The sequence below is a fragment of the Palaemon carinicauda genome, chromosome 6 (assembly GCF_036898095.1).
Source record: "Palaemon carinicauda isolate YSFRI2023 chromosome 6, ASM3689809v2, whole genome shotgun sequence".
NCBI lineage: Eukaryota > Metazoa > Arthropoda > Malacostraca > Decapoda > Palaemonidae > Palaemon > Palaemon carinicauda.
Window position 1 is genome coordinate 52,355,991 of NC_090730.1, and position 13,541 is coordinate 52,369,531.

The window sequence follows — 13,541 nt, forward strand, 5'->3', positions numbered from 1 at the left end:
CTGGCCACAGCCACCGATGCTGTTACAATGTTGATAAATAGTTTTTGGTAATTTTGTCTTTTTATAATAATTTTTGATTATGAAAAGAAAATTTCCTTTTATTTCTGTATTTCTTTCTAATAAGCTGAAAGGTTAAAAAATATATATATTCAGTGTTTTTTTCCTTCAAATCATTTGGTGTATTTATATCTGAATGAAATATGATTTTTTTACCATTATGCCTGCTCAATTCATGTATTGGGCAAGAGTCTAGTTGCATAATTCATGAAGTGGACAGGTTATTTCCCCATTTCCTGAAGTGCTCAAATGGTTTGCCCATTTCATGAAATGCCTTGTTTCACAAATGGGGTGTACTATATATATATATATATATATATATATATATATATATATATATATATATATATATATATATATATATATATAGATAGATAGATAGATAGATAGATAGATAGATATGTATATATGTACAAATATATATATATATATATATATATATATATATATATATATATATATATATATATATATATATATATATATATATTTATATATATATATATATATATATATATATATATATATATATATATATATATAAATATATATATATATATATATATATATATATATATATATATATATATATATATATATATATATATATATATATTTATATATATATATATATATATATATATATATATATATATATATATATATATATATATATATATATATATATATATATATATATATATATATATATATATATATATATATATATATATATTATACAGAGAGAGAGAGAGAGAGAGAGAGAGAGAGAGAGAGAGAGAGAGAGAGAGAGAGAGAGAGAGAGAGAGAGAGAGAGCTCTTGCAAATAAAAAGTAACGTAAGATATTTCAATGGAAACTGAAATACCCTAACATGAATTTTATCCCTTTTCTTTATGATGTTCAAAGCAGGGCAAGTTAGAGTTTTTAATTAAAACTTTTAAAATACCTAGAATCTCATTTAGAACGGATGACTTTTGACAAAAAGTTACTTAAAACTTTTTAACAATCTACTGTTCTTTACTATATTGTTTATAACGATATAGCGCTTAGAGATGTGAACCATTTAAAATCTTGTCATCGAGTATTTTTTTATGTAGACTTTAGGAAGTAAAACTTCTCCCCATTAAATAAGCTTTTGTTCATTGAGTTTTGAAATAATAGCTTTATTAGTTCATGTGAAACCCATTAGATAATATAACAAAACAAGATTGATGACAGCTATTTCTTACTACTGAACATCTGTGAACCTAATTAATAAGTATATATCTTATCAAAATTAAAACATCACTTCATAAATCCCTGAGTGGTTTTCTTTGGAACATCATTTTTCTTTTCTTATATTTTCTAGGCAATCATGACAAAGAAAAATAAGGAATTATGTACTATGAAAGACTTGAAGACTTTCTTTGCATCTTCCTTCAAGGGGTACGGGAATGTATCTTATTAAAATCATGTTTTGGAGACTCGCCAGTTCCAGATTAAAATACAATGAAAAAAAAAATTGTGACATGGAAGATCAACACGTGGCTCAATGAATCTCTCTATTTTCAGGTACAATACAGATTTCAATAATGCAAAAGGTTGGTTAAGGTAATAAGGATATAATATCGTCCAATATATAGGAATCAGAAATTATAATTAGCAATATGAATTCCCAATAATACCTTTAAAATCATGTTTATTAGTGATTATAATATTTAACTGATGATTTATAAATAACAGAAAAAAAAATATAATGATGATTCCAAATGTAAAGGAAACTTTGGAAGGCGAGTATAAGAGCATTCCAGCCTTGCTAAGCCAATTAAGCTATATTATTTTGACGAGAGGTAAACACACCAATCTCCTATTTTCCAATGTAAAAATGAGTTATATACAAACATACACACACGCCCACTAACACACACACACACACACACACACACACATATATATATATATATATATATATATATATATATATATATATATATATATATATATATATATATATATATATATATATATATATATATATATAGATAGATAGATAGATAGATAGATAGATAGATAGGGTTTAAGAGTAGGTCATATTATAGCTATTGATGAAATCTCCACTGTGGCAAATGAAAATTTACTTATACCCATTCAAAATAGAGATGGATGACATGGATATGTGATAACAGCAGAAAATGAAGAAAGACAATGCTGGATGGAAGGCTTTAGTGAGCTCATGAATGAGAGATATGAAGGGAATAATTTGATTATTTTACATGAAACAGATGTAGACCATGATATGCCCATGAATGAATCCAGTGTGTTTGAAGTCAAATCTATCATTAAAAAACTCACGAGATGGAGAGCCTTTGCATATTCTTTTTGTTATTATTCTTGGTAATCTAGTTTTTTTTAAGTATGATGTCTCTTTTTTTATTATCAATAATTCTTTTGCCCTCTGGAGATATTGACTGAAATCTAGGACTAGCACGTACTAGATTTCACTAATGTCATCTATTGTATTGCAATATTCGTGGTCTCCGTATTAATATTGAAGAACTTACAGATGCGTCCACACAGTATGATATTCTTTTGTGCTCAGAAAATGACAAATTCGGAGATAATTTTTATTTTTCCTAACCATACAAACCTTAGCTATTTACATGGGGTATTACTTTCGGCGTAGCTAAATGACGAGCCATTAGATTTTTAACGAGGGTTAACTACCCCCTCGCTAGTTAGCGATGGGATAGGGGAGGGGTAGCTAGCTACCCCTTCCCCCTCACACACCGGTGAACTGATTCACTTCGCTTAAAGGTAGGACTTCACGGGGGACAGGGCTGGCGGGCAAGTATGTGTAAATAGCTAAGGTATGTATGGTTAGGAAAAATACAAATTATCTCCGAATTTGTCATTTGTTCCGTAACCGAAATACAAACCACTCTTTTTACATGGGGTGACTTAACCCTTAGGTAGGGTGGTAAGTCCCAGCCTTACTGGCTTTGGCTTTGCCCGGGGACACAGGATCCGAGTGTGTAGCACTCGAGATAAGGAGTCCCTGCACCTCGCAAGTTCCTTGCTCCACAAGGAACGTGCGGCCTACATAAGCTAGTGTGTGAAGGAAAGAAGTTTGACTCGTCCTAGGAAGTTGACCTGGAGTTCTTCAGATGGAAATCTAGGCTAGGATGTTCCCAATACCACCTCGTCAGGGTATGGGGGACACGACAGTACTATCTATTACTAGGAACACAAGGAAGCATGGTTTACCTGCAGTGGTTTGAGGTCAGCTGTGCAGAGAACCCAGGATACTGCTTTCCCCAAGAGAGAGGAGGATGAGGAAAAGATTAAGGGCCAGACATACATTTTCATTCATGCAGACTAAAACTGGGTAACAATGCCCTCAACTTTCTGCTACTTGTCCATTAAGGAGCCTGAGGTTAGACGAGCTGTTGTGCAGCCACCAAAGGGCCAATAGAGAACGTATCGAGCCTCCTGTGGGTCACGTCCTGCAGGTAGTGGGCTGTGAAGGTCGTTTGATGCTTCCAGACCCCAGCTTGTAGAACCTGCGTCACTGAGAAGTTTCTCTTGAATGCCAGGGAGGTAGCGATGCCTCTGACATCGTGTGCTCTCGGGCGACGTGACGGAGGAGGGTCTGGATTCAGGGAATGGTGGATGACCCTGCGAATCCAGGCTGAGATGGTGTTCTTAGTGAACCTCCTCTTCATCCTTCCTGTGCTCACAAACAGGACTTGCACTCGAGGACGAACTGCAGCGGTTCTCTTAAGATAGAGCCTCAGACTCCTTACTGGGCACAGTAGGAGATGGTCTGGGTCCTCTGTTACAGAACGGAGACTCGAAATCCTGAAGGAGTCGAACCGTGGGTCCGGAACTCAAGGATTCTGAGTCTTAGCAACAAACTCAGGGACGAACCCTAACGTTACCTCCCCCCATCCCCTTTAATGGGCGACGTCGTACGAGAGACCATGAAGTTCACTGACTCGCTTGGCCGAAGCCAGAGCGAGCAGGAACACCGTCTTCCAAGTCAGGTGACGATCTGAAGCCTGGCGTAATGGTTCGTAGGGAGGTCTCTTAAGAGACCTGAGAACTCGAACTACATTCCATGGAGGAGGTCTTACTTACGACTAAGGGCAGGTAAGCTCATAGCTTCGTATGAGTAGAGAAAGTTCCAGCGAGGAGGAAATGTCCATTCCTTTCAGCCTGAAGGCCAGGCTAAAGCCTGAGTGATAGCCTTTCCTCGCCGAGACCGAAAGGCTCATTTCTTCCCGTAAATACACAAGAAACTCCGCTATTGGTGGAATAGTGGCATTGAGGGGAGAGATACCCCTTCCACGATACCAGCCACAGAAGACTCTCCACTTCGCCTGGTAGACCCCTGCAGATAACTTTCGCAGATGTCGAGACATCCTCTCCGCAACTTTTTGTGAAAAGCCTCTCTCTATGAGGAGATGCTGGATAGTCTCCAGGCGTCAAGCCGAAGCGATGCTACGGCTTTGTGGAAGATGTTGCAGTTTGGTTGCTTGAGTAGCTTTTGTCATGGAGGAAGCTCACTCAGGAGTTTTGTCAGGAGCTGCAGAAGGTCCGGAAACCAATCTGCATGATGCCATAGCGGAGCTATTTAGGTCATTGACAGGTTGACCGATAGTCTGGTCTTGTTGAGCACCCTTCTCATCAGACAGAACGGTGGGAAGGCGTAAACGTCGATGTTGTCCCACCGTTGTTGGAAGGCATCTTGCCAGAGTGCCTTGGGGTCCGGGACTGGGGAACAGTACAGCGGAAGCTTTAAGTTCAAGGCGGTCGCGAACAGGTCCACGGTTGGGGAATCCCACAAAGTCAGGACTTTGCTGGCTACTAGAGGATCCAAACACCACTCGGTACTTACTATCTGTGATGTTCTGCTCAGACTGTCGGCGAGTACATTCCTCTTGCCTGGAATGAAGCGAGCCGATAGTGGAATCGAGTGGACTTTGGTCCATCTTAGTACTTCTACTGCAAGATGGGATAGCTGTTGTTAAAAGGTATCTCCCTGCTTGTTGATGTAAGCCACCACCATGGTGTTGTTGCTCATCACCACCACGGAGTGACCGGCCAGGATCCGTTGGAACTGTTGAAGTGCCAGATATACGGCCTTCATTTCTAGCAGATTTATGTGGAGGCACTTTTCTGATTCTGACCATAGGCCTGAGATCCTGTGGTTCAGAACGTCGGCCCCCCACCCTTCTTTTGAAGCGTTCGAGAACAGCATCAAATCCGGGGGGGAGGACGAGAAGATCCACTCTCTTTCGAAGGTTTGCGTCCATCACCCACCACTGAAGGTCCGTCCGTTCCTCAGGACCCACAGGGACCAGAATGTCCGGGGAATCGTGGCCTTGATTCCACCGGGACTTAAGCCGCCATTGCAGGGATCTCATCCTGAGGCGGCCGTTTGGAATCAGATGGGCTAAGGAGGAAAGGTGACCTAGGAGACGTAACCACGATTGGGCTGGAAGCTCTTCTCGTCTGAGGAAAGGATCTGCGACCCTCCTCAGCCTTGCTATCCTGTTGTCTGATGGAAAGGCTTTGTGGAGATTGGTGTCCATTATCATGCCTAGATATACCAGTCATTGAGATGGAAGCAGAGAAGACTTCTCGAGATTTACCATTATCCCTAGATCTTGGCAAAGTCCCAGAAGCTTGTCTCGGTGTCGAAGAAGGGTCGACTCCGAGTCTGCCAGGATCAGCCAGTCGTCCAGATAACGGAGGAGACGGATGCCGATCCTGTGTGCCCATGAAGATATCAGGGTGAACACTCTGGTGAATACCTGAGGTGCAGTGGAGAGACCGAAACACAGCACCTTGAACTGGTAGATCTTGTTGTCTAGGCTGAATCTCAAGTACTTCCTGGAAGACGGATGGATTGGGATCTGGAAGTACGCGTCCTTCAGATCCCATTTACACATGAAGTCTTGTGGTCTCACTGCAAGTCTTACCGTGTCTGCTGTCTTCATGCTAAACGGATTTTGTTTGACAAACTTGTTCAGGGGTGAGAGGTCGATGACGGGTCTCCAGCCTCCAGGCGCCTTCTTTATAAGGAAGAGCCGACTGGAGAAGCCTGGGGAGCCGTCGACGACCTCCTGGAGAGCATCCTTCTTGAGCATGGTCTCGACTTTTGCCCGAAGGGCTAGCCCCTTTACCCATCCCATGGCATAGGAGCTCAACGACACTGGATTCGCTGTCAGGGGAGGAAGAGATGTTATGAACGGTACGCGATATCCCTGACTGATCACGGAGATCGTCCAGGAATCGGCCCCGAGTTGCTGCCACCTGAACGCGCAACTTTGTAGGCATCCCCCCACTGGTGGACATGCAGGGGGATTGCCAATCCTAGCGTTAGCAGCCTCGGCCGCTCCCTCTAGGATTCTTGCCTCCCCTGGAGGACTTTCCACCCTTCTTGTCTTTGACAGGAAAGGGCTGCTGTTTGGACACCGTCTTTGCTGCCGCTGCTGGTTTCGTCGACTTGGACTGGCGAGGTTGTTGGGGTGCTGGAGGTTTGTAGGGCTTAGATGTAAGAGCCCTTTGGAGGAGAAAATCGTGGTTCGATTTCCTCCACCTCTCAGCTGTTTCTGAGCTTGCAGACATCCACGGCTGGGACCTTCGTGTGGAACCCCTCTGTTACCGCATCACATCGTTTCAAGATCCAGTTTGCCCACATGTTTGAAGCTTGGTGGGCCAGAAACTCGATGGTTCGTTTGCCCGAGAGGAAGAAGGTCTCCAGGGCCTTCCTGGTGCTTTCCTTGGACAGATCCTCGGATCACAGCAGGATGCCCAGAGACCCTAGCCAGACATCCAGCCACGAAGTGGCCTGCATGGCACACTTTGTGACCTTCTCCTGACTCAGGATCTCCGTTGCCGAGAATGTCACCTGCTGGTTGGAGAGTCTCTCGAGAGAGTGGTGGAGCGGGAGAGCTAAACAAGGCTCCTCCATGACCTCATAGTACCTCCTCTGTCGGACACGAGGAGGTGGGAGGAGCTTGTTACCAGCAGAGGAACGGCTGGATGAGGCAATTTCCAAAAGCTGGCCCTCAACCTTATCTCGGACACTCTTATCCCCTTGGGACCAAGGCAGAGTCGCACTGGACTTGGAGGGATTCTGAGTGCCATAGACTTGGTCCAGTACCGTATCCATGCCTTCACGAGGGGCGGTCTCGGGGTCCTTAAACTTGTTGAGATGCCTCATCAAAATCAGGACTTGCCAGAAGGCGTGCTCTGAATCATGCTGCTCTCCTCTTGGTGAATTGGCAGCAAAGTCTCCTGAGCCCAACTGCTTTACTAGGGGGGACACATGGACGTTTTCCTTGGGTCTCACTGGCTCTGGTCGAATCCTTGAAGAAGACTTTGGGACGGTCTTCGAGTCCTTCGGTTCCCTTCTAGTAGGGATGCAGGACTCCCGTAAAAAAGTCTGAGGGCTCTTCCCCGCCCCAGCACGCGACGATTCTCCTACTCGTGGTGGGGTCTCTCCCATTGGTGCGGTGGGAGAAGGTCTCACCTCGATAGATTCTCCTGAGAACGGAAAAGCTTCGTCCACAGGAGAAGGAGAGAATGTCTGAGGGGTGGAAAGAGCCTTCCTTACGGACTTCTTAGGAGCCAGTTTGACCCTAGGAGAAGTCACAACGAACTCTACTCCTCTCTTCCTCTTCAGTGGGGTCGTTGGTTTGAGAGCCAAATCAGCGAAGGCAGGCTTAACAGCCTGGACGACAACTCTGATAAGGGACCCAAACGAAGGCTGTCGACTGTCAGACGCAGTATCAGAGACTCCCACTGGAGAGAAGGGGATCGGGCGATACTTTGGAGTAGACACCATAGGGCCTGCCTGAAAGGAAGAAAAAGATTGGTGCCTAGACCTCTATGAACACTTCCCCTCCTCCTGCGAGCGCGCGGTTCAGTTCTTGCGGGGGTTGGGGATCGTGAAGATGATGACCTGATAGTACGCTCCTGAAGACTCGCTCGGCTGCTTGCGCTGCGAAACTCATTGGGAATCGCGCTTGGTTTCGTGCTGGTGCTCGCGCGATGGACATATCGCAGGTTCGCGCGCAGGGGCACAGAGATGAAAACGCAGGTGCGCGCAGGCGAGGGTGCGAGGGAGTGCGGGGTCGCGTGGACGCGCGGGGTCGCGTGGACGAGCGGGGTCGCGTGGACGCGCGGGGTCGCGCGGACGCGCGGGGTCGCGCGGACGCGCTGGGTCGCGCGGACGCGCTGGGTCGCGCGGACGCGCTGGGTCGCGCGGACGCGCTGGGTCGAGCGGACGCGCTGGGTCGCGCGGGCGAGAGTGCGCGTGGGCGAGAATGCGAGGGTGCGCGCGGCCTTAAAGGCGAGCGTTGGCGGCTGGGCGAATGACGGCGCACAGGCGAGTGGTGGCGCGTTGGCGAGCGAAGGTAAGCGATCGCAATCAGGAGAGATAGCGTGCTGGCGCGAAGGGTGAGAAGGTAAGCGATCGCAATCAGGAGAGATAGCGCGCTGGCGCGTAGGTGACCTTCGGGGAGCAGGATCGTGGGCGCGCCGGTGCGCCAAAGAGTGCTTGCACGCAGGCGATAGATCGTGCGGGCACGCAGGAGATCCCTGGTGCGCAGGTGCGCGGTCTGGAGCAGGTGGCTGGGGCGCAGGGCCAGCAGGTGTAGAAGCGCGTACCGGAGGCTGCTCGTGGGCGCGTGCAGGAGACATCTCGTAAGTGCGTGGGCGTGTAGTGTCTCGTCCAACTCTGGAGGTGTGCAAAGGCGAGTGCGCACGATGGCGTGCGGGTAGGGGCTGACGCGTGGGCGAGTTCCGAGGGCGGGCAGGTGATCGCGGGCAAGACGTAGAAGGAAGAGTCATCTTGCCTGCGCCCAGATCCGGGGATCGTGGGCGTGCGGGCGGACGATGGCACTCAGGCGCGCGCTGACACGGAGGTGCGCGCTGACGCACAGGAGAAGATCGCTGGCGAGCTGGAGATCATGGGCGCGCAGAAGATCGTGGGCGCGCCTGGCGCGTGCCTGGAACAGGGCACGCAGATGTGCGCTGGCGAGTAGGAGATTGCTGGTGCACAGGAGATCGCTGGCGCGTAGGCGAGTGCTTGCGAGCACGAGAGTGCTGGCAAACAGGAGCACAGTAACGAGCAGGAGAGAGCTGACGAGTTGACTCTGCCTCTCATGCAGGAGATCGCTGGCGCGTAGGAAGGTCCTCAGCAACAGCAGGATAGCGCTTGCGCACTACTGCGCGCAAACGCGCAGGAGAACGTAGCCGCTCAGGTGAAACCTGGCACTTAAGGGACTTGCTCACATTGTGAGACAAGCCCTTCTGCCTCGAAGGGACCGAAGGCTGTTGGAAAACGGGGTGCGTGGGCGCCACAGTGTGTTAGCTTCCAGGAACGGAGAAGGAAGATCCACAGGTCTGGCTGGCGTTGGAGATCACGAACGATCTGCAGAGAGGTCCAGAGATGCAGCAGCAACGGTCGACTCACGTCGAGGAGGAACCTCTGCAGGGGACGTCGAGGGCGAAGAAGAGAAGAGGTGCCTCCTAACTCCCTTGTAAGGAGAAAGAAGACTTCTACAGCGGAGAGGAGGGCGAGCCTTGCAGCGAAGACGACCTCTAGGAGCAGGCACACCATCGTCGGTCCTCGGAAGAGGAGTCTCTGCCAGTGAACTCTCCCGAGGGGGAGAATCACCTTCAGGAGAGACCGTTGGACTCACCTCCTCCCTCGAAGGATGTTCGGAGGGGGGAACTGAGCCTTCAGCCACATCAGCAACCAAGGCAGGGGTTTGACCAGACCAGTCGGAAGCCTCTGCCACAACAACGTCGATGATAGACAGAGGATCTACCTCCGCTATCACCAGCGACTGCTTGACAGCTGCTCCCAACTGGATCAAGTCAAACAGGGCTTCCCTGGAGGGCGACCCCTTAAGCCCCAAGGAAGCCCAAAGCTGCAATAAATCATCATTAGACACAGAGACACAGAGTTATTAACATCCTCCCCCGGATGAGGAGGAGGAGCTGCCTCGCTATGGGAGGCAACTCCCTCTCCCGAACCCCGAAGTTGGTCAACAAAAAAATGGCCTACGCTACCACTCGCCAGCCTGTCACAAGAGAACGATCGAGTGGGAGCTTCGGAGGAGGTTCAGGCAGCGGAAGAAGAGTCCTTGGAACCTTCCTTCTTCAAGAGAACCCTTGAAGGAGAAAGATCCCGTTTAGACTTCTTCTTCCGTCGCCGGGAAAACTTATCCCACTGGGAGGTAGACCACTCCCTGCATTCACTGCACACTTTGTCTCTATCACACCGTTGACCTCTGCAGTACGGACACAAGGTGTGAGGGTCCGTTTCGACCGCTGACATAAAAGTCCCACAAGGGCGGTGGGGTAAGCCAGGGCACTTCCGCATGATAGAGGTAGAGGCCAACTTCCGAACAAACACTGAAAGAAAAAGCAAAAAAGATTAAGGCTGTCAAGATGCGAGGGTGAGTAGACACGTCTGACTGTCACCCGAGCCAAAAGCGAAGTGAATCAGTTCACCGGTGTGTGAGGGGGGAGGGGTAGCTAGCTACCCCTCCCCTCATTAAAAATCTAATGGCTCGTCATTCAGCTACGCCGAAAGTAATACCCCATGTAAATAGCATGGTTTGTATTTCGGTTACGGAACAACTTTAGTTTCTAATATGAAGCACTCATCTGAGCTCCTATAACAGTTTTTAAAAAGCCATTAATGTTGAAACGTGACGTCTTCCCTAGGGCCAGGAGAATTACGGTATGAATAAGGACTGAGTACCTTGCTTCTCATGTGTCCTGTTATGAATGTGGATGTCATGAGATTCAGGTAATACCAGTTTGTGGAAGGCATAACTTCCATTTGTGTTCGATCTACCGGAATCCAGACTTTGATGATCTCTCTTGGATTGTTTTCCTACCATTATTGCTAAGATACAAGATAACAGAAACGCCTCTATGTGTTTGTTGGTGATTCCAACGCTCACCATAGGGAGTGGTTAAGTTCTGTTTCTCCTACTGATCACCATGGATTAAGAGCTTTAGACTTTGCCTCAGAATCAGGCTGTGAGCAAATTATAAGTGAAGCTACTCACAGGTCTGGTAACTGCTTGGACCTCGTATGCGCTGACTTCCCTAGCGTTATAACAAGTAAGGTTGGTTCTCCAGTCGGGACATCTAATCATGCGTCGATTTCATTAGTAGTGAAGATTGAGCAGACTGTCCCTGATATATCATACTCATGTAAGATTTATATGAATTCTCAAGCGGACTGGAATGGGGTGTTGCATGATCTTTTGTGCTTGAATTTTTTCACAAATGTATAGTAGTGTTGATCCTATTGTCCCTTTGAATGAGAATCTCGTCAATATAATTGGTATGTGTATCCCTTCTCGTGTGCTGAGGTACAGAGTGAAAGACAAATCGTATTTCAATGATGACTGTAGATGTGCTTATTTGGAAAAGCAGGGGGTCTATCATCCTTGAAAGTGTAACAGATCACATTTGACTTGGAATAATTGTAGTCAGCTTAGAGTTTTGCTCAGAGAGTTTATCCTTCAACTGAATAGGGATAAAATTTGACCATAAAAGAATCCCTTTTTGGTACAACCAGGAACAAGAATGGTGAACTACTGTTAAATCTGCACTCTTTGGTGTGAATGCAAGAGTTCCTCTTCTACTTAAACACGATGGCTGAGTCACTCACTGTCCAAATGAAAATGAAAGCTTTCTGGCAGACGTGTTTGACAGTATTAATATTAATGAGAAACTTGAATTTTCTCCTTCCAGTTTTCTTGAGGTTAAACTAACGAGTTTAATTTTTCCATCTGGTGAAACTAAAGCTTTGTTGATGGATATTGATGCTTATGTTATTTTGCACAAGTTGGGAAGAAAGGGAGCTTCTAACACTTGTTGGAGAATTGGTAATGTTACTCCACTATATACATATGTTTGTGTTAGCTCAAGTGTAACTGATTACCGCTCAGTTTCCATAACTCCCATATTATATAAAGTTTTAAAATGTCATCCGGCAAAACGCCTTAATAGGTTTGCTGAAGGTAATCACCTGTTCCCTATTTTGCAATCTGGTTTTCGTAAAGGCCTTGGAGCTTGTGATGCTCTTCTGAAAATCTCCGATGTTATACAGAAATCCCTTAATAGTGGTAAGGAAGTTCATTTGATTTGCCTTCATTTTGATGGTGCCTTTGACCGTTTTAATCATGAGGCCCTTGTTTTCCAACCCAAATAGTTGGGAGTGGGTGGGTCGTTTCCTATTATTATTATTGAATTTTTAAGTAATAAATATCAAAGAGTTGCTGTTGATGGGCATCATAGTAAGTATATCATTATCACTTTTACTTGCTAAGATACAATCCTAGTTGGAAAAGAAGTGGGGTTTAAGCCCCAGGGCTCCACCATGGAAAAGAGCCAAATGAGGAAAGAAAACAGGAAAAATGCCATATTTAAGAACAGTTACGACATTAAAATAAGTATTTCCTATATATAATATAAAATCTTTAACAAAAAAGGTGGAAGAGAAATAATATAGAATAGAGTGCCCGAGTGTATCCCCAGAGCAAGAGAACTCTAACCCATGGCAGTGTAATACTATGGTACAGAGGCTAGACTCTAGAGAACAATGGTTTGATTTGGGAGTGTCCTTCTCCTAGGAGAGCTGTTTTCCATAGCTAAAAGGTCTCTTCTACCCTTACCAAGAGGAATGTGGCCACTGAACAAATACAGTGCAATAGATAACTCCTTGAAAAGAGAAGAATTGTTTGGTAATATCGGTGTTTTCCGGTTATAAGGACATAAGAGAATATATAATTAGTAGGTAACAGGTTGGCACCCGTTGAGATACTACCGCTAGAGACTTAAGGGGCCCTTTGACTGGCCACACAGTACTACATTGCCCCCTTCTCTCTGGTTACGGTTATTTTTTTCCTTTGCCTACACATACACAGAATAGTCTGGCCTATTCCTTACAAATTCTCCTCTGACAACACCGACATTATAAAACAATTACTCTTCATCCAAGGAGTTTACTACTGTACTGTAATTGTTCAGTAGCTACTTCCCTCTTGGTAACGGTAGAAGAGACTCTTTAGCTATGGTAAGCAGCTCTTCTAGGAGAAGGACACTCCAAAATCAAACCATTGTTCTCTAGTCTTGGGTAGTACCTTTGCCTCTGTACCATGGTCTTCCACTGTCTTGGGTTAGAATTCTTTTGCTTCAGGGTACACTCAGGCTCATTATTCTGTCTTATTTCTCTCCCTCCTGCTTTGTTAATTTTCTATAGTTTATATAGGATATATGTATTTTGGTGGTGGTGTTCTTAAAAAAAATTATATTTACTTGTTTCTTTTACTCGCTGGGCTACCTTACCCTGTTGGGTCCCTTGGTCTTATAGCATCTTGCTTTTTTAACTAGGGTTGTAGCTTAGCTAGTAATAATAATAATAATAATAATAATAATAATAATAATAATAATAATAATAAT

General features: G+C 45.6%; 1 protein-coding gene across 1 annotated transcript; it reads right to left on the minus strand.

The window, feature by feature from the left end:
* Window positions 1–6,645: 6,645 nt before the first annotated feature.
* On the minus strand, window positions 6,646–8,900 carry LOC137642991 (serine/arginine repetitive matrix protein 1-like). Its single transcript, XM_068375849.1, has 3 exons — window positions 8,049–8,900; window positions 7,021–7,902; window positions 6,646–6,825 (listed from the first exon to the last, which is right to left on the minus strand). The coding sequence occupies exons 1-3, from the start codon at window positions 8,898–8,900 to the stop codon at window positions 6,646–6,648; spliced, it is 1,914 nt and encodes a 637-aa protein (XP_068231950.1).
* Between the last annotated feature and the right edge of the window lie 4,641 nt (window positions 8,901–13,541).